Source organism: Narcine bancroftii, chromosome 9 (genome assembly GCF_036971445.1).
Source record: "Narcine bancroftii isolate sNarBan1 chromosome 9, sNarBan1.hap1, whole genome shotgun sequence".
Classification (NCBI taxonomy): domain Eukaryota; kingdom Metazoa; phylum Chordata; class Chondrichthyes; order Torpediniformes; family Narcinidae; genus Narcine; species Narcine bancroftii.
The window spans coordinates 22,126,756-22,149,201 of record NC_091477.1 but is presented as its reverse complement, the minus strand read 5'-3'; the positions used below and the strand labels follow the sequence as shown (position 1 = coordinate 22,149,201).

Genomic DNA, 22,446 nt, shown 5'->3' with positions numbered 1-22,446 from the left:
TGACAGTTATGTCCCAGACCTGCTCCCTGAACCTGGGACATCTGGCAATCAAGTGCTGCCCATCATCCTGGTCACAGTGTACATTCTGCCCCAGGCTAGCATCAGGCTCGCAATGGAGGAACTGAGCACTCCGGATAGCAGCCATGAGGCAGCACATCCTGATTCCTTCCTGATAATTGTAGGGGACTTCAATCAGGCCAACTGAAGAAGACACTAACAAACTACCACCAACACATCACATGCAAGACCACACTCGACTACTGCTACACCACCATGAAACAATATCTCCTCCTTCCTGACTATCAACGCAGACATATGTCAAAGATGAATGCTAGCCCACTGCTCTCCTCGTTTTTCGCCCATGGCTGTGTGGCCAGGCACAATTCCAATGCTACCTACAAATTTGCCAATACACCACGATGTCAGCAGAATCACAAATGGTAATGATAAAGTGTACAGAGGGAGATAGACCAGCTCATTGAGTAGTGTCATGCCAGAAACCTTGTGCTCAATGTTAGCAAAACCAAGGAGATAATTGTGGAAGAAGTTGAGAGAACACAATCCAGTCTTCTTCAAGGGCTCAGTAGTGGAGAGGGTCAAGAACTTCAAATTCTTGGGTGTCAACGTCTCCGAGGATCTGTCCTGGAGCCTCCATGTTTATGTAATCACAAAGAAGGCCTGCCAGTGGCTATACTTTGTGAGGTTTTTGAGGAAATTCGGTATTTCATAATGGGCACCAGACTTCTAGAGACTCTGATAGTTCAGTGGTTAGAGCACTTGTTTTGTAAACCAGGGGTCGTAAATTCGTTCCTCACTGGGGCCTCATTTCTGTGAGGGGTGCTGGACAAAGTGGCAATACTCTGTATTCCTTACAGTATTGCTTTAAGTTAAAGAATTTCATGTATGTAACATTCTAAATGTATTATTATGTGACAATCATGGAACCTTTACTTCACTCCATCGAGGACATCTACAAGAGATGGTGTATTAAGAAAGGAGCTTCTATCCTCATGGACCCCCTACCACCTAGGCCATACCCTCTTCACTCTGCTGCCATCAGGAAAAAGGTACAGGAGCCTAAAGACGAGCACTTAGCAGTACAAGGACAGCTTCTTCCACTACCATCAAATTCCTGAATAATCAATGAACCAAAGGCACTGTCTTACTTTGATTGTTTGTGCACGTTTTATTTATTGTTGTATGGTAGTTTATATGAGGGTTTGCACTGTGATGCTGCTGCCAAACAAGAATAAATTCTTCATGACAATTAATTCTGATTCTGAGTTCTGGTCTCCTTACTTCTTATTCTAGAGATAAAGGGGTTAGCTTATGAGGAGAGATTGAGTCATCTCGGACTGAACTCACTGGAATTTAGAAGAATGAGAGGGAATCTTATAGAAACATAAAATTATGAAGGGCATAGAGGTAGGTAAATTGTTTCCATTGGTGGGATAGACTAGAACTAGGGGGTTCAGGGCAGGAGATGAGGAAGAACTGCTTTCCCCAGAGAGTCTATGGAATTTGCTGTCCATTGAAGCTGTGGAGAATACCTCAGTAAATATATTTCAGAAAAGGTTGGAAAAACCTTTACATAGTAGGGGAATTAAAGGATGTGAGGAAAAGACAGGAAGGTGGAGATCAGCCATGATCTCATTTAATGGTGGAGCAGTCTTGATGGGCCAGATGGACTAATCCTGCTCCTATTTTTTATGTTGTATGTTGTATGTAAAAGATTGAGAGGGGCATTGAAAAAGTGAATAGTGACAGTCTGTTTCCTAGAATGGGAGAAAGCATATCTAAAAGGTGAAAGGATTTAGAAGGGTCACGAGGGGACAGTTTTTCACTCAGAAGCTACTGGGCATGTGGAACAAGCTACCAGATGAAGTTGTGAAGGCAGGTAATCTAGTTTCCTTTAAAAAGACACGTGAATAACTACATGTATGGGAGGGATATGGGCCTAATGCTGGTAAACAAGAGGGCATGTTATTCAGCACAGGCAGGCTATGGGCCTGTTTCTGTTCTGTGGAACGCTGACTCTAAGCAAGTCAAATAAAGAAGAAATATGGTGAAAAACAGTGTGAAATGATGGCTACATCAGAGAGATCTGTTGGTGGATTTTGAGTGGAGATGGAATCCAGCTATATGTGGTTATAAGACTGAACTTTAATATTGAGGAGAATAAGTCTCAAGAAAAGAGAAGCAAAGAACTGATATTCAGTGATGGTGTTGTCACAGTTTGCAATAAAGGGGTTTAGAGGCCAGAGAAATGTGTCCAGATGCATTGATTATTCTGGAGATATGAGAAAAGCATGTTGGAGAAGGACCCTGACTAAAGAAATGGCCCCAGAGGTGGTAGCAGCTGAAGAATGGGTGGAAGTCATGTTGAGATAAAAAAAATTGTTGATATGTAAATATAAGGGAATGAAACTGAGATCTCTGTTGAGAACTGATCCAAACTGGGTTTGGAGAGGGGGACCAGAAGAGAGAATGGATGCATGGTAATGTGTAGAACTGATGCGATAAAGTTACTAAAATTAGAGGTGTACCAGTGGAATAAAGGGCACTACAAAGATATGAGAGAGGAAATAGCAAAAGTTGATTGGAAAGGCTTACTAGCAGGAAGAACAGCAGAGCAGCAAAGGCTGGAAATTCTGATGCAGCCGTGGAGTGAAGTCCAGGCCAGCAAGACTCAGGCGGCAAAGAAGGGAGGATCAATTTTCTTTCTTTTTCTTACTTATTTTTGGTCCACATTGTTGTAAAATAAAAGTTATAAACTATTAAAAATAGTATTGCTGGTTGTGCATTGCTGTTTTCAGTAATCTGCTTGAGCTTTGCTTGATTGCCACTAGAGAGTTGGGGAGAAATTTTCCAAAGTTTTTTCATGAAATTAACCACAGGTTTTTGTTTCTTTGGTTTTCTCTTCCTTCAGGAGCCACACTACCAGCATAAATAGGCAGAGAATGGTAGTGTCGTGGTGATGGAGTGTGGGAGAGTGTGGGATAGAGAGAGAGAATAGATAGGGAGAGTGTGGGAATAGAGCCCAAGGCAGGGGAATGCTCCTTTTGTAGGATGTGGTTAATTTGAGGTCAGTAGTTTCCCTGATGAATCCATCATCCAGTCCATCCAGCTGATGCTCCAGACAAGCCACATTGAGGCTTTGGAGCAGGCAGTTGATAAATTCCAGAGCATTCGGGAGGCAGAAGGTGTGATAGATAGGAGGTGCAGCGACACTATTACAGCTAGGAGACCAGAAGAGGGTAGTTGGGTTGCAGTTAGGAGAGAGAGAGAGAGAGCGCAAGCAGGCAGAGCGGGGCCCCCCGGTGGGCTTCCCCCTGAAAAACAAGTATACCACTTTGGATACTGTTGAGGGGGATGACTTACTGGGTACAAGCCATGGCAATCAGGTCTCTGCCATGGTGTCTGGTGCTGTGGCTAAGAAGGAAAGGGGGGAAAGAGGTGAGCTATAATGATAGTGGATTCCATAGTTAGGAAGACATATGAGAGGTTTTGTGGAGGAGGTCATGATCCAGGATGGTATGTGGCTTCCCTGGTGCCAGGGTACAGGAAATCTCAGATCCAATTCACAACATTCTGAAGTGGGAGGATGATCAGCCAGATGTGGTCCATGTAGGGACAAATGACATAGGAAGGCTGAGGAGGTCCTGCAAAGAGAGTTCAAGGAGTTAGGTGTAAGGTTGAAGAAGAGTGGTAGTGATCTCAGGATTAGTTCCCATGCCAAGTGCTGGAGAGATTAGAAGTAGAAAGATAAGGCAGCTTAACATGTGACTGGAGACATGGTGTAGTAGGGATCACTGGGCTCTGTAACGACAGGATAGATTATATCTGAACTAGAAGGGGATTAATATCCTTGTGGGTAGGTTTGTTAGTCTTGTCCCAATGAGTTTAAACTAGACTTATAGGGGGACGGAAATCAGTATGTTAGAGCAGTTAGTGAGAAGGAGGAGGATAAAGGTATGTGATAGTAATTTTCTCAGGTGTATTTTAATGCAAGGACTGATGAACTTAGGGCATGGATTCATTCATGGGATTATGATATTATTTGTATTAGTGATACTTGGTTGCAGGAGGGCCAGGACTGGCATCTTAATATTCCAGGGTCCTGTGCTTTTGACGTGATAGAGGAGGAGAGATGAAAGGGGCTGGAGTGGCATTGCTAGTCAGGGAAAATATCTCAGTTGTGTGAAGTCAGGACAACCAGGAGAAATTGTCTACAGAGACCATGTGGGTAGAGTTGAGGAATGGGAAAGGTATGACCACACTGATAGTGTTGTATTATAGACTGTTCAATAGTCAGAGAGAATTGGAGGAGCAAATCTGTAGAGAGATAGCAAAACAATGTAAGAAGCAGAATGTTGTGATAGTAAGAGATTTTAACTTCCCAAATATTGACTGGGACTCCCATACTGTAAAAGGGCTGGATGGCTTAGAGTTTGTGAAATGTATCCAGAAAAGTTTTCTAAACCAATATATAGAGGTACCAATGAGAGAGGATGCAGTGCTTTTTCTCCTATTAGGAAACAAAACAGGTCAGGTGACGGATATATATGTTGGCGAACATTTTGGGTCAGGTGACCATAATGTCATTAGCTTCAAGTTAATTATAGAAAAGGGAAAATGTGGTCATCATATTGGGATTCTAAATTGGAGAAGGCAAATTTTGTGGAAATGAGAAAGGATCTAGGAAGATTGGGATATGTTGTTTTCTGGCAAGGGTGTGTTAAGTACGTGGATGGCATTCAAGGCCCAAATCTTGAGAGGGCAGAGTTTGCACGTTAGAATTAAAGGCAAAGTTAACAGGCATGGGAAACCCTGGTTTTCAAGGGATATTGGTGATCTGATTAAAAAGAAGTGGGAAATGTATAGCAAGTATAAGCAACAAGGAGCCAATAAGGTACTTGAAGAATACAGAAAAAAACAAGAAAAACTCAAGAAAAAATTCAGGAACGCTAAAAGAAGGCATGAGGTTGCTCTAGCAGTTAATCTGAAGGTGAACCGGAATGGGTTCTATAAGTATATTAAGAGTAAAAGGATAGTAAGGACAAAATTGGTTCCCTAGAGGATCTGAGTGGTCAACTATGTGTGGAGCTTCATGTAATGGGGGAAGATCTAAAATGGTATTTACTCAGAAAACTGGCATAGTGCATTAGGAAGAAAGGGGGGAAAACAGAAGGGTCATGAAACATATGGAGTTTAAGGAGGAAGAGGTGCTTGCTGTCTCACAGTGAATAAAGGTAGATAAATCACCTGGGTCAGATATGAAATTCCCTTGGACCTTGAGGGAGACTAGTGTAAAATTTCAAGTGCCCTGGCTGATTTATTCAAAATGTCCTTAGTCATGGGTGAGGTGCCAGAGGGTTGAAGGTAGCTCATATTGTCCCATTGTTTTAAAAAGGCTCCAAAAACAAACCAGGTAATTATAGGCCAGTGAATCTGACATCAGCAGTAGGTAAATTATTAGAAGTTCTGAGAGGCAGGGTATTTAGGTATTTGGATAGTCATGGGCTGATTAAGGACAGTCAGCATGGCTTTGTGCATGGTAGGTAATGTTTAACAAATCTTGTAGAGTTTTTCAAAGAGGTTACCAAGAAGGTAGATGAAGGAAAGGTTGTGGATGTTGTCTACATGTACTTTAGTAAAACCTTTGACAAGGTCCCACATGTGAGGTTAGTTCAGAAGGTTATAACACTAGGTATCCATGGAGAGGTTGTAAACTTGATTTGTAATTGGCTGTGTGGACGAAAACAGAGAGTGGTAGTGGATGGTTGCTTCTCAGACTGGAGACCTGTGACTAGTGATGTGCCTCAGGGCTCTGAGTTGGGACCGTAGATATATATAATGATCTGGATGATAATGTGGTAAATTGGATCAGCGTTTGCTGGTGGCACAAAGATAGGAGGTGCTGTGGACATCAAGGAAAATTTTCAAAGCTTGTAGAGGGATCTGGAGCAACTGGGAGAATGGGCCAAAAAAATGACATGCATTTTAATGCAGACAAGGGTGGTGATGCATTTTGGTAGGACATACACTGTAAATGGTAGGACACTGAGGAGTGTGAAGGAACAGAGAGATCTGAGAATACAGATACATTGTTCACTGAAGGTGGTGTCACATGTGGACAGGTTTTGGCATCGTAGACTTTATAAATCAAAGTATTGAGTATAGGAGTTGGGATGTTATGTTGAAGTTGTTTATGACATTGGTGAGGCCAAATTTGTGCAGTTCTGGTCACCTAATTACAGGAAAGATATCAATAAGGTTAAAAGAGTTCAGAGAAGATTTATTATGATGTCTTCAAAAGTTGAGTTACAGGGAGAAATTAAATAGGTTAGGACTTTATTCCTTGGAATGTAGAAGAATGAGGGGAGATCTGAAGAAGGTTTACAAGATTATGAATGGTATAGATGGGAGATTAACCAATGGAAGCATAAATAAATTAGGGTGAAGGAATTTCTGAGGCAGGAGCTGAAAATATTGTTTCAATGAATCAGGCTGGTGATGAACTTTTAAAAATAAATTACCTAAAAACTGAAAATTTTAATTTCAGAGGTTATCAGAAATTCAATTACAGATCCAAAGATTGTGCAGATTCTCTCAAAATATTAATTAAAATCAAAAACATTGAATATGCTGAAGATCTAAAATGAAAGCAGAAAATACTGGAAAAACTCAGAAAATTGGACAGCATCTTGAAAAATAATCCTTGTATTTATAGATTTGTACCGGAGATTCAAGCTCAAGTTCTCAAGGAAATGAAAGATAATCCACTGTTGATTAGAAAACGTAAAAATATCAGCAAGGAAATTACAGAACATGAAAAGACACAGTTAGCTGTAAAACAAAGTGCTAAAAAGCATGGAAAGGTGAGGTTTCTTTTTGTCCATTGTAATCTTAAAACCATTGTTTGAGTGAATATTTATTGACAGTGATTGTACAAAAAAATATAAAACTTGGATTATTGGGGGAATTCATTTCTTTTGCCACTAGCTGTAACGACCTCACTTAAAATATTTTGGGGCAGCCTCCACCAGTCTCTGTGAAATACTAAAGTCTGCAGATACTGGGATTGTAGTAGAAACACAGAAATGCTGGAGGAACTCTGCAGGTCTCACAATACCATGAAGAAGAAATGCTCAGGCCCAAAACATCAGTGATATATCTTTCAATCCTATGGGTGCTGTGAGACCTGCTGAGTTCCTCTGGCATTTCTGCATTTCCACCAGTCTCTCACCAATTTGAAAATATAATCACTAAGTAGTTCCAAATGCTTTCAATAGAATTTAATCATCAATCACCCTTGAGAAAAAGAATATGAAAAATAGACAATGTTGCATTGGTACCTGAGGTGGGAAAAGGGCAAGGGAGTGATATGGCTATGAAACTGTTGCATTGATAAGAAAGAGCTTCAAGTAGCAAACCAAATGCAAGGGAACTGAGTTCGGAAAATGTGAGCAGAACCTATTAGTATTAATGTTGTTTCCCATTAAAATGAAAAAAAATTACAAATCCCCTTACACCCATGCCCCACAATTTTCTCACTCCATTTCATGCACCAGTTTCTGCCAAACTAGTGTTCTAGTCTCCTCTAGTAATTTGTTTTCCAATTATCTGGGCACCTGCTATTCATGTCACCATTGTTTAAGAGTCTCCAAATCAAGCTTGGAAGGTTAACTCTAGTTTTCCTTGATATAAATTGATCTGCAGGGCTGAATCAGATTTGGACGTCCAAAGAACTTTGGAGCAGATGTGGAAGTTTAAGAATTTTCAAGTGCATGACAGAGGGCTTTCAGTATTTCTTTCTGAAAATATAATTTAAAAATCAATGCAGAGTCATTTTGGGGTTGCAGTGAACTGGAATTCATTGTTTATGGGTAGATTAGACAACCGGCTCCACCCCCATCGGTTCCTGTTTTTCTGCCTTACCTCCAATTTACCTCAAGACCATTGTAGATACCGGCCGTTAATTGTAAGCTAATAAAAGCATGTTTGTACTCCACACAAGTCTCTGAGTAGCATCAATCATGTTACGGGGGTGAAATTGGGAAGCAGCTCTTCACATCACCACAACTTAAATAAAGAACTTGGCAGTGTAGGCAGAATCAAGTTGTCTGCTATAGGACTCTGACACTCAGGATGGTTGATTTATCATGATATATGAGCTTTTACCTGCTCATGAAAAATCACGAGCCACACTTGAGTGTCAATAGATTTTTTAATGAAATTCCCCTTTATTTTCTGTTCCACTACCAGGATGAATTTCCAACATATAGTTTCTTCAAATGATGGCCAATGTTAAAAATAGATGAGGCAATCTGATGGATTTATTCAGGGGCTTGAAGCTGAATTGGTATCAAAATTAAACCAAGATGTTCCAAAAGAACATTTTTCACAATCTAATCATTCAAAAGAATTTTCTTTTTGTGCAGAATAAAATAATGAACAAAGAGCCTAAAAGCAGGAAGTACAAACGCATTGGCTCAAAAGGGCAAACAATAAAAGGAGAGCAAGTGAATCATCCAACTGTTTGGAAATCTCCAGTCTGTCAGGAAGGCGCTCAAGAAAATTCTTCTGAAGGAAGTCCTATGGGAATAGAAGGAAAGCCTTCTGGAACTGAAGGAAGGTATACTACTTGCAATAAAGCAAATCCAGCAGCTACTTCCCTAAACGATTTAAACAATGGTGAGGAAACTTTGAATAGCACGCCAGCTGCCAGCATCCCTCCCATTGGCATGCACGCTGCAATGACCATTTCTATGTCTCCGAATAGAAATCTCTATATTGACACCAATGAATCTCCAATATCAAGTTCAAGGTAAATATCACGAAAGTATATCACAAAACTCTGAAATGCAATCGTGACTAATCCACTTTCCTGTTAAATTGTAAAATGGCACTAAAGACTTTTTGTAAACACTTAGTTGAAATGCATATAGTTGTTCACTTGCAGATTTTATCTGTGAATTGCAGTAATTTAATTAGTTGGCTGATAAGGGTAAGCTAGTAAAGGCCTGAGTGGAACAAAAATTACAGTATTATGCTATTCTTTGACGATGGCCATGAAGAAATGTGAACCGGGGACACAAGAAAAGTGAAGAAGTCATTCTACAATTCTAGTATACCACAGACCTCATTGACTTAAACAAATGCTCTTTTTCTGTTGTTTGTCAACTGGAGGCATATAAAATACTTACACAATATTACTTTATAGGATCAGATGGAGCACACTATTTCTGGCTTAAATGTGATTCTAGTGACAACCTCCATTTCCCATATTGATGCTGTTAAGGACCAGGCAAGGGAATGTACAAACTTTCAGACAAGCTTTGCCAAATAATGAACAGTTTTGTGTAAAGTATCAATATTCATTTGAAACTAGATTAATAATGACCCAAATTTATTCTTCCAGAGAATCCAAATAGCTGGCAAAAAAGACTCATGTGTCATAGAGGTCATAAACTGTTCTTAATTTGCCTTATAATAGGTTCCCAGGTGCTTTATATAATAGCCATTACCACCACACACACACACATGCAACTCTTGCTGTATTTCAGAGGTAATCGTTATGTTGTTATTTTTGTTGGAAAAACAAATTTTTAACTTTTTTAGGACTCAAGAGAAAGCAAAGATAAAAGCAAGCCCTTGTGCCAACCAGATGGCTAAAACACTTCCAGCACCAGTAAGTGATTAAATGTAGTGTAGATGCATAATTTAGATGTAGTTTATGCATTGCAAAGAAGATATTTTTGGAAATTAAAGTGTATTTCCCCTTTAGCTAATTTAATAAAATATTTTAATAGAACAGTACTGATATACCTTTAATTTGCAAAATTGTCAATGGAAAATAATATAACCCTTGATGTTTATTAGGGTCAAAAGAAAATATGTAAACTCCTTTCAAAATATTTTGTTGTATGTGATTAGCAACAATATAATTATAATTTATACACAAAAGTGGTAGCGAAACTCTGCAGGTCCCGCAACGTCCATCGGAGGCAAAGATACATAACCAATGTTTTGGGCCTGAGCCCTTCATCAAGGGATGAACAAAAAGCAGGCAGACACCTGCTGCTTGTCTTCTCCTTTGTTCATACACCCTTGCTGTGCTCCATTAAAATCATTGATAGCTTTTAGCATGGTATTGTGTCCACTGAACTTTGACTTTGGTAATTAGGAGGGTCATTTATAAAAAAAATATTGGCTTAACTTAGATTTACAATTAAATTATTTAAAAATATTTTTAAAAACTATTTTGTATTTAAATATGTTTTTAATTACTATTGTAAATCTGGAATCAAGATTAAACATTTGGTAATTGGGCAGCTTCATGATATTGGTTCTTCCAGAAAACCCTTTCTGACAGGAGCAACTGAAAGGTGGTATGAACCAGAAGTGTAACCCAAGGGATGCCAATTTAAAGAGAAATGTTCAAAGAAATTCTTACACATTATAGTAACAGCCATTCTCAGGGGGATTTGAAAGAGTTGGGATAATTTCATATGCTGTGAGACAACGTACAATTGCTTCCTTCAGCAAATACAGCAGTGCTAGTTGTGATACAGAATCTCTTTGCTTCCAGTTTATTTTAGATTATCAGGATGTTCACACATCTGAGCAACATCAATTACTTTCTAATCCAATTTGTATTAAACAGCTGTCCAATGTGTTGTCTATTGAAGCAAATTCATTTATCCACAGTTATTCAGGAAAGGTCATTGTTATTCACAGGATTCCCATATGCCCAGTATGTAGTTTACTCGTATTACTTCATTGTACAAGCCTTTTCATGCCACACTAATTTTTTTAGAGAAGCAAAGATTTCAACTTGAATAGATTGGAACTAGTCCATCATGAATAACAGCATGTCATTCCTGCTTGTTTCCTCTCCTGGCATTTGCCATGATTTTTTCATATGATCGTACACATGAATTAATGCACTCTTCACTGCTGTACAAGTTTACAATTGATAACTATGATATGGAGGGAACCTTTTTCATACCAAACTTATATTCAGCTTTGAATTGCATTATAGTCAAATGTATAAGTAGTTCAAAGACCTTCTTATCATGCAGTGCATGGAGTGTTCCATACAATAAAATTATTTGCATTTCAATGAAAACAAATAGAACTACCATTGGGCTGTCTTCCTTTTGATGGAGAGCAATGATGATTTGGAAGATGACAACCAAGTGGCAGGGATTCAACATTTCCTGAAAACAAAACTCCTCAGAAGAAAATCCCAGGAGAGAACTTTAACTGAACTTTCCACATTTCCCTGAGTTTGTATCTGACCCATTCCTACAAACCCACAATCATTGCAATCATTTCAAATTCCAAAATTAATGCTCATTACTCAACACGGAAAGATGATTTAATAGTTCAGGAACCCTCTGCACACATTGGTTTTAAATAGTTTTGTGGTTACAGTGGCCTGGATAAAGATTCCCACATCACTTGTAACCCTTGTACGAATGGTTTATTCCTTTTGGAAACTTGATGTTCTAGCATTCCCACATGGTAGTTTCTCAAGGCACCAACTTGAAGAGTGCTTTGACTCATTTTTAATTACAGTTCGGAATATATAATTAAGGCCTGAGAAATCCCATTGTGGATTGCAAAAAAAAAATGTTTTGGATTTAAAACCATCTTTCTCTTTGATACCATGGAAGCTAGAAATTAGCAAATGAAGAGGTTGCAGAATTGGACATCATGAAAACTAATAGTTCTCCAGTCCTATTTTAGGTTGCCAGATGTTGAGCTGTGACTTGAGCCAAATGAGGTCAATGATTCCACCCAAGATATCATTTCAATCCAAGGTCCAAGGAAATTGTTAAGTTTGCATTCTTGTAGTACATGCTTACTTGAGAGATGGTATCATTGGTGTTGCAAAGTTCTGTGGTGGTGGCTCAACCGCAATATCATTGAGCTGTCCAAGCATTCATAGTTGACTGTAGAGCTGATGATGACAAGCAGCCAAGACCCTTCGATGCAAATGGTGAACGGAAGAAGGCCTCTTCCACAGAATTACACATATGACCTGGCTTCCAGATGGTGATTTTGTTGGCATTCCCTGATGCCAGCTCCTGTTTCTGTCCACCTTTATCTAATGCCCCTCAAACTTACTATTCATATCACAAATAATATTGATGTCTGTACTTCTATTTAGCAGGGTAAGAGCAAGAGGCAATATTTCTACTCATTGCTCTGCCTGGCTCAAATGCATCTGAAAAAAGAGAAGGGAGGGAAAGATTAAGAGAGAATGAGAAAGGATAGGATGTAGACTCAAAGGAAAATACTTGAAGAAACTTACAGTTCTAGTCATTGTGTTTGAACAGAGTTATAAAGATCGATACAAAAGATGGTAACAAACCCTGCTGTGCCAGGCCTATGAGTCTTTATGCTTTCAATGCTTCTATTGCAAATAGATGATAATCTAATGGAACAATTCTTCACTACATTACTAACGTGGCCATTATTCATCTATTTCTATTTCTTCTTAACCTCTGCTCACCAACACCCCCCCCCCCACTGCTGTGCCTCTACTAATGTGCCTTCATTGATTCTCAATAATAGAGCTTAATTTTATAATGCTTCAACAGAATACTATATGTAAAGTGTAATTGTATTCAACATAAATGTTAATGGATGGAGCAAATGATTATTCATGGCTTTCATGGAGGAGAAGCAAAATTGTGGGAATATAATTTTATTGATCACCACATCTTTGAAAGGATAGAAGGAAGACACAATTTAAGGACCAATACTTGATATTCAAAATAAACAACAAATCTTTTCTTTTCGGTAGAAATTGCAAGTATATAGCAAAGCTTTTACTTTACTTGCAAAGACAAAACACAAAAATGTTAATGTAATTCAAATATCTGCACGTAGGTCAAGCTCTTATCTGTTTCTGCTTCCAAAGAGAGAGAGCAAAATAACATTTCAGGGATTTTGACTTCTTAATGGTACCTCCTATAAAATATTTGAGTTCTCCTGCAATATTCCAAAGTAAGCAAAGCAATCTAGAAGTGATCTTTATTCCCTCATTGTTGCATCATGTTGAATTAAAAGCAAACTGGTGCATTTGTATTTCCACAGGGAAATAGATATCCACCGATTCAAAAATCGGCAGTGTTTGAATTTGTAGCAGCAGTCGAGTGAAATCGTTGGCATAATAGTGTAGCAGTGCTGATATAAAAATGAATCTTTATTCAGGAAGTAACTTTTTTAGATTCAGAAGAATCTGTTTTGCTTTGAGGAGTCAAGAGAGGCGTTGATGCAAATTTTCTTCTCTTGCGTTGAAATAATTTTAGACAAGCACACTGCTTTTGTGTTCGTATGAAAGCAGGCAGAATATCCGTAGCCACCCTATTGTCTATGTTTTTCCATTAGGTAGAGTGGAGGATGGTGATGGAGGGGAGACAACTCAGAGAAATTAATGGTAAAGAGGTTATCTTCCTGAAGTACTTGCAATAGAAAAGAAGGGACAAAGGCCGTGTTTCTACTGAACGATGAAAATTCGGGGCAATGCGAGGTGATGTGAGGTAACACCTCGAATTTTTCCTCAGTAGAAACACATCGGGTAGTGGCCGATGCGCGGTGATGCGAGGTGCTCCGTCGTCCACCTTTTGAGGTGGTCGATGCGCGGTGATGCGAGGGACGATTTTTCAGTAGAAACACAGCGAGTAACGAATTTGCGGTGTACCGGAAGTCTCGATTTTTTGCCCACGCTTTTCAATTGATCATCTCATGCACGCACCGGCACAGCGCATTATCTTATTGCGTATATATACTGCACAAGCTACCTACTAGCTAGCTATACTGCATTCATATCGCCTCCGATGTTTCTTTGTGTATCGTTAAATTGGAGTAATTTCCCTGGACAAATATCAAGCTTGTCTGTCATTATAATAACTTTTTCGTTTCTTCGTTGGAATATGTCGGACAGTATCAACTGGAGATTTGATCTTCAGTGATTCTTGATCACAAAATGGCAGGAAATGATGGTGAAGGGCATTTTGGATGGGAAAACAAAACGACCTGATATGTGACCTTAAAATACGCGACTTCCTGGTCACCTTGCATTGCCCCGCATCACCTCTCATCGCCCTGCGTCACCCCGCATCACCGCGTATTTATCGCTCAGTAGAAACAGTTCGGGTAGTCATAAAATACGCGGTGATGCGGGGGACAAAAATTTGCGGTGATGCGGGGTGATACGAGGTGTCCCAGTAGAAACACGCACATTGAGGATACAAAGTATTTAAGTGCATTTCCACAAACCTGAATCTATATCCATTCAGCAAACCATCTAAAGGAGAAAATACCCATCCAGGAAGAGAATCATTTACCAGCCAGTTCCTTTCATCCATACCTTCTCAGAACCTATTAACTCTGGTCTCCTCAATGCCAGCACCTTCAAAACTGCATATGCACAGTTCTCTGTGTACTATACCCTCATCTCATACTAACAACAGTCTAATTTTTTTTTGTTGCCTTACTACAGGCTTACCACTATTCCAACATCTGGTGCAGAACAACCACCATGAGGTGTTTTGCACATGCAGTACACTTACTCTTTTTCTTGGAAAAAAATGGCAAGTAATCACTGATTGCTGCAAATGAGCAGTTCATTCATTCAGATACCGCGCTGTTCAGCGTGGGCAGTCTTGTCTCTCCCTCCATTGTGGTCTGTGACCCTCGAAATTGTAGTTGTTTCCTCCCGTTTCTAACCATGATGTTAATCCATCTATCATTTTCATTCTCTCTCTGCCTCTGCTTCATTTCCTTCCAGCTTTCCAGTTGTAACTAAACTGCATTATAAGAATCAATGAAGGCACATTAGTAGAGGCACAGCAGTTGGGGGGGGGGGGGGCGCTGGTGAGCAGAGGTTGAGAAGAAATAGATGAATAATGGCCAGTTGTAACTTGACCATTGCATGATAACTCCAAAGAATTTTGATTGCTATTTTCTAATTCTTTTAAGTAATGTACATTTTGTTTTCGTTCTTTGCAGAACTTCACCCTATCTTATCCTGTCCATATATGATATGCAGACCATTCTGCTGAGAAACCGTATCTCTTTTTTCCATTGCATTTGTGATGATCCATGACTCACAGCTACACATCAATGTAGCATCTGAGAGTTCTAAGGCAGATGTCAATTGCTATTTTCATGTTCGTTGGGATGTTTCTCATTTCTGTAAGTGCTCTTCTTGCCATTGCTATTCTTGCTTACATGCCTATTTCACATTTGGCATCGGATGTTACCCATGATCCAAGGTGCTTGAAGTTGTGAACTTGTTTCAGAATGTAGCTTAAGGATCAATTTGAGTTAATAGAGTCATTGCAGAAGATGAACAGGCATGATGAGATTAAAGAGGTCACCAATCGGAAGAAAAGCTGTGTAACAGCAGGAGGTAGAAAAGCAAAAGACAGCTCTACAATTATGGAAAAAGGAAAAATGATGCAAAGTTGGTCAGAATATATCAAAGATCTATACGATGACAAAGAACAAGGGGACAACTTTGATAATGGCAACAACAATGGGGGCCCAGCAATAATGAAAGAAGTGGAACATACTGTGAAGAAAATACGAAAGGGGAAATCAGGACCAGATGAATGGTATGAAATCCTAGAAGATTTTGGTGTAGAGAAATTAGCAATCATATTGAATAGAAATGAGGAGTAGTGGGCCTATTATATGATGTTGGCCATTGGGGATTAGTAAGCATGCAGTGGTGAGTCAGACATCATTGACAATCCTCACATCCCTTTCCTCCTCATCCCACACCTTCTTCAGATGGATTTCATCTGCTCGTCTTGTCTATTCCCTCCTTCAATGCTACTATATCCATCTTTTCTTATTTTAATAACTCAAGGATTACTATGTGGCCAGGACCTGATTAATGATCCTTTCCACAGGGGAAAAAAAAGTGGAACTGTGTCTTTCAATCTGGGAATCACATTTTACTAGCTTGTATTTTGACACCTCATTTACAGTAGGGTGTGGCTTATAGGCAGGATTGGCACCAGGCAGTAGTTCATGTCCATGAGGGTGATGTTATTAAGGGAATGGTCAAGGATTCAAAACTTCCTGTTGGTGGAGACAGTACTGTAACACAGTGATAACTTGCCAGTTCTTATTCCAAGCCCTACTTTTTAAGCATAAGGCATTTCTTTGTTTGAGCTCTGTTGAGTGGAATAAAATTACTCATCTGGCAAGACTGAAACGTGATCAGAGCAGGTTGACTCAAAATAAATAAATTGCGCAAATATTGATCGTGCACAGTGTTGACCATGAAGAGTCATTGTCATACAGTGTTGCCTTGTAGATAAACTGCATGTGATTCATTAACGGGGTTATCTGTCTCTGAATCCTTGGGAAGCCATAATCTAGCAAGTCTTCATGTCTGTGTAGTCTGCTGTATTGTATTCAAACAAAAGAATAATAATCTCCCACTCATTGTGCAGAGAATCTCTTCCACATCATATATAATAGCCATATTAATGATGATTATTGGAGCCCTTTTGGCCAAAGCCTTGGCTGCTCTCTCTTTGACCTACTTGGACAGAGAGAACCTAGTTTGGAACTCTCTCTTATCCTGCTCAAAAATTCACTTGGCTCACCATACAAATACAGAGGCTATGAGGGTGGGCCTAAGGCTAGGTATGCTGTAGCCAACTAAAAGGCATCAAACAGTGTGATGGAATATTCTCAGTTTTCCTGGATGAATGCAGTTCCAATAATAATCACTCTTCCAGAGAAAGCACTTCTCTGCTATATCCACCTATCTTAGTGTCAGGTGTGATTCAAGCCACAGAAGGAGTTTTCTTTGACCCTCTTTGACTTTCACTGTGCTATCTGTTAAATATTGCTGCGACAGCAATATTTTTATCTCTTCTCTGTTATGAATGTGTTTGAGTTCATATGGGCTCACAGAGAAGAATGATTAATACATCAACATCCTGGATGTCACTGATGACCAGAGGCTCAACTAGACAAGTCACTGAAATATTGTGGCTGCCGGTGCATTTCAGAGAGTAGGAATCCTGCAGCAGCTGACTCACCTCTTGACCCCTTAAAGCCAATCCAATATTGATAAGTCACAGATCACGATTGTGATGGAATACTCTCTATTTTCCAAGTACAACTCCATCAAATTTCAAGAAATTCCACACCATTTAAGTCAGCGTCGGTCTCGAGTGGTAACTCATCCTCCACCAGAAACATTCATTCACTCTTCTAATGGTGCATTGTGTCTACTGAACATGCACCTGCTATGCATTTACAAAATGCATTGCAGTTGCTCTCCTAAGCCTTATCAAAACTTGAAGTATTTACCAGCAGGGCATGGCATCAGGTGCACGGAAACCAAACCTTCTGCAGGTTCCCCTCCAAGTCCCAATGTGGATATACCTTTATATTGCTGAGCTTTCCTTATTACAGGGTCTGAAATTCATTGCCCAAGAACATTATAGGATTCTCTTCACCAGAACAACTGCAGTAGTTCAAGAAAGAAGATTATTGTCTCACCTAAAGGCAATTAAGAATGGGTAATAAATGCTGGTCTTGTCAGCAATATCCAGGACCCACAGAATAAATAAGTGGATAAAGGTAACTACAAATGTGTTAAACCTGATTGTTATATGTACGCAAACAACCATTGTCAGTTCCAATTCTTTACTAATGACATATAGAAATATGTCAATAATTGCTAGTAACAGAATATAAATGAGTAATTTGGCAATATTTCTTATGAAACTCCTGCAGTAACAATAGGCTGATGCAATAAACAAAATGATTAGAATTTATTTGACAACTAAACAAGGAAAAAAAAATCTGAATTTCTTCCCTGATCTCTAAAGAAACATGAGTGAAACCTGTATTCTCCTGTCTGTACATCAATATTATTCATCCCTGACACGTTAAGTTTCACAAGTACTGCAACGCACAAACATGGAATCAAAATGTTTCATGGTCAACCCTCGGACATTTTTGATGTGTGTGTTTCAACAACACTATATTTTATCGTCGAGGAATTTATGGTTCGTGATACATAATATCTAATACATTTTAAGTGTGTAATCCATTAATTGTGTAATACAGAACAGTGATGGCACGATTGCATACATTGTAGTGGCTGAACATGACAGCTTACTTGGAGAAAATTTCAAGGAACTCAGCAATGCTGAGATTTTTTATTTTCAACTCCATTGTTACACAAGTATGCGAGTCTGTAACCCAGGAGAAAAATGTGTAATGCTGGAAGCCATGCACTAAAATGGTGATGCATGAAGGACCTGTGTCAAACACAGAAGTATTTTGTCGATGTATTTAATACATTGATTCGTGAGGATAAGTTGTATGGCTCATATTGTTTTGAATTAACACTGAATAAAGCAGAGTAATTTCAGGACTTCCATGGACATGGAGTCCACTAACAGGTGTTACTGTGATGCCCTTGTGATAAAGATCAAAGGATACTTCTTGTGCTGAGTAGGAGAAGTTAAATCTATAACTAGAGAAGCTCTGAACTCCCTTCGAAGAGAGGAGGAGAAGTTCAGGATAGGCATCTGTGGTGATATGTATGTACTGTTCTGTGTGTGAGTGGCCAGCTGGCCCACTGACAACTTGATCCCCTGCAACTCCTCCCCTTGTGACCTGGCCATAATCTCCCTACCTCCTTCCATTCATTCAAGCACATGGAGTCGGGCCAGCTACAATCTAATGTGTCTTAGCCCATCGTTCCTCACTCAGTCTTTGGAGTCATTGATAGTGTGTATCAATTTAATACACATTAATTTTCCACACGGGATGAACAAGCTGCTAAGACCCGACAGGCTTGAGATCGACCCACAGGCACCTGCAGCTGCCTGCTTCACAAACTTTCTCGAAATCGCAGCTGGGCCTGGTGGACTCGGATGAGAAAAGACTTCAGGTCCTGCAAGCAAGAGTGGGCCATCGAGCGTACCAGGCGATCAGGAACTGCACAACCTACCCAGAGGCCATGGCTGAACTCCGTAATCTCTCCCGGGTGAATGAAGTGCACTCATGGTACCTGCTGGCCTCAAGGAAACAGCAATCCAGTGAGTCCATGGATGAGTTCCTTTGGGCACTGTATGACCTGGGGAGAGACTACTGGGAGACCACTACAGCACCTATGCCCGTAGCCCAGTGTGTGGAGGAGCTGGTCTGGGATACCTGGGTGTCTGGAGTGAGGTCCGACTATATTCGTCAGCAACTGCTCGAGGAGAGCTGGAAGGCCCAATACAATACCAACACAAGTGCCAGTAAGATTGGGGCCTCCGCATGTGGGCAGTGGCTGCCACCACGTTGGGACCCGGCATCACAGATTACCAGCACGATAGCAAGCCACGACCCTGTCGCCACGATTAGACACCCAAGGTGCCATCTCTGCAGCCAGCAGAAACACTCCTGATGACTCTGCCCAGCTTAGGGGGCTACCTGTTCAAGATGTGTAAAGAAGGGGCACTACCAGCAGGTCTGTAAGTCGAAATCCTCCTGAGCGAGCAGCACAGTGCTGCTGTTACGTCTGATCCCGAATGGCTTGGCTGCATGCACGACTCTGGAGTCGCCACCTTACCCCGCGTCTCCTCTGTCCTTCTGGATGACATCACTTACACCTCCCGGATGACGTCACTTCCACCTTCGGCCGATACGACCACGTGGTCAACATAGAGGACACCATCTTACCGATTGGGCCTCCCCTCTGACAATGACGATGATCCAATCCTGGCCTCCATGATCCTGAACCAGGACAGCCCTCATCTGATTGCCCACTCAATGATGGAGATCGAGGTAAACAGGAAAAGAACAAACTGCCTGTTTGACAGTGGAAGCACAGAGAGCTTCATCCACCCAGACACTGCCAGGAAATTCTCTCTCTCTGTTAGACCCATGAGCGGCACTATCTCTATGGTCACTAAGAACCAATCTGCTGAGATCCGTGGATATTATGTTAACGGGGTGGAGGGGAAATGTTATGATAATTTTCATTTGCTTGTGATGCCACAGCTCTGTGCAGCAAGCCTCCTGGGCCTCGGCTTTCAGAACCAGTTTGGGAGTGTTAGGCTGGTGTTCGGAGGACCACAATCAAACCCCAACTCTTATGGCAACAGCCATGCCCCCCCCCCCCCACCTCAGGACATATGACCAGTAACGGGGCCAACCAGTATACCACCAGCGAAGCTGTGCAGGTCACCGAGACAGAGGATACCACCTGACCAGCCGAACCTCTAGAACTTTAATCTGCGGGGTTTTGTTTTTTTAAAGAGGTGATGAATGTGGTGATATGTATATCCGGCTCTGTGTGTGAGTGGCCGACCGGCCCACTGATGACTCGATCCCATGTAACTTCTTCCCTTGTTATCTGGCCAGAAAGGTTGACCTCCCTACCCCTTTCCATTCATTTGAGCACATGGAGTAGGGCCAGCTGCCATCTAATGTGTATTAAAGCCTATCATTCCTCACTCAATCTTTGGAGTCATTGATAGTGTGTGTATCAGCATCCCTTGAAGAGACTTTGCAGTGGAGCAGATGAATGGAGTTAAGCAGGAAAGTTTGTTTAACACTATGACTTTTTGTCTGCGGACTTACTTAACAGAAGTTGCTTTGTACTTTGTGTAAGGAACATAATGCATGCTTTGCATTGACAGCTGCAGGGAAGGTGGACCAGTGAGAGGCTCAGAGGATAAAAGACACACACAAGGCGCACACTGCTGGAGATTGAAAACTGAAGGACTCACACCAGGCTGCGAGCTGTGGGAGACTGGCTCGTGGGAACCAGGGATCAGGACTGGCAGTCACGGGGATGCCAATTGCAAAACGGGTCCTCGAAGGGCCTCGTGTGTGAATAGCATCCTGATTGTAATGGAGGTTCATAAGGGTGCCGATTCCAAGAAAAGCTCCTGAAAGGCCTAGGGTGTTAGCAGCTTCCCGATCGTATCGGATGATTGGTATGAAGAGCTCTGGTTTGCTGGACAAGAACCTGTGTGGCTGCATAAGTTGTGGGAGCACAAGAGGCAAATCCACAGACACTCAGTGTCTAAAGGGACTCTCTTTCTCTTATTGGTGGGGCACTGGGCTAGTGGTGTCTTCTTGTGTACTTACAGCAAGCAAAGGCTGACAAGTTTTGTGCATTTATTATATGACAATAAAGAAATCTTGATATTGACCTGGAGTGAATATTCAGGGTGGTCAATGGGGTTGGTTATACAGCAGGATACCTTGAGCTACATAATTTAAAGATTTTCATTGTCTTTAGAGCTCGGCATATCAAAGTGAATATTGTATATTCTTCAGCAACTCTGCATTTTTTTTAACGATCAAAACTCTGAATGACTTGGTGCGGAATGGGCAATCTCTGATTTTTTTTTCTCATAGTCAAATAGTTGAATCACTGGTCAAGGTCTAATTCTGGTCAGTGGTGATTCCCAAAAGTTTGCTGGTTGGGCACTGGCAGTAGGAATGCTGATGAATGCCAAGGACAAATGATTAGACATTCTTTCATTGGAGATGGTCATTGGCAAGTAATTGTATGGCATGGTGCATGAGGCCTAGATTGGCTCTTTCTTTGAGGCCTTGTTCTCTGGAGTCAGTTTAGCATATCCTGGGCAGAATATCTGAGAGAGCATTTATTTGTCTTTAGCTGTCTTGTTCTTTGTTCTTTTGTTTCTTCTTCAAGATGGTGAATAAAGCTTTCCAGCCAAGTAACTGAAATCTAGTTTTGACAACCCCAATCGCCTTTGACCAAGCAGGGCCAGCTGCCATCTAATGTGTATTAAAGCCTATCATTCCTCACTCAATCTTTGGAGTCATTGATAGTGTGTATCAGCATCCCTTGAAGAGACTTTGTACTTTCTAGCTCTTCCAGAGGCCAACACAGGTGAGTAAACCATAGAAAAAGAGAAGTCTTGTGCTCCGAGGCTTTCATTTAGCTGATATAATGCTGTGTTCAGTCCCAATGAATGAATCATCATAATTTCTCAGTTGAAATCATCTTGCTATGGTCACAAACTGTTTTGCACATTCCAGGAGTAATGATCATGTTAATGGATGAGCTGGGGTGGGGACACCACTACTCCTGACCATGAAGCCCTGCAAAATGTAGTGGACACAGCCCGGGATATCACAGGTAAAACACTCCCCACCATCGAAAACATCTATAGGGAACGCTATGTCAGAGAGCAGGAGTAATCATCAAGGATCCACATCACCCAGCACACGCTCTGTTCTCACTGCTAGCATCAGGAAAGATAGGTAGAACCGAGAACCATAGAACATTACAGCACAGAAACAGACCTCTTCGGCCCTTCTAGTGTGTGCTGAACCATTTTATTTGCTTAGTTCCACTGACCTGCACCCAGACCATGCCCTCCACACTTCTCCCATCCATGTGCCTGTCCAAAA

General features: G+C 40.8%; 1 protein-coding gene across 10 annotated transcripts in view; it reads left to right on the top strand.

Annotated features, from left to right (window-relative positions):
* The window catches only part of LOC138743282 (cyclin-dependent kinase-like 2), a 76,315-nt gene that overhangs the window by 27,648 nt on the left and 26,221 nt on the right, over window positions 1–22,446 (top strand). For 8 of the 10 annotated variants that reach the window (XR_011344779.1, XR_011344781.1, XR_011344780.1 and 5 more), the window contains 4 exons: window positions 966–1,067; window positions 6,734–6,881; window positions 8,445–8,830; window positions 9,625–9,694. Coding sequence is in view for 7 of the 10 variants with exons in the window: in XM_069898361.1 (XP_069754462.1) it covers window positions 966–1,067; window positions 6,734–6,881; window positions 8,445–8,830; window positions 9,625–9,694 (706 nt within the window). In the remaining 3 variants the exon portion in view is untranslated. The remainder of the gene's footprint in view (window positions 1–965; window positions 1,068–6,733; window positions 6,882–8,444; window positions 8,831–9,624; window positions 9,695–22,446) is intronic. The other 2 variants (XM_069898363.1, XM_069898360.1) reach the window with 1 other exon arrangement.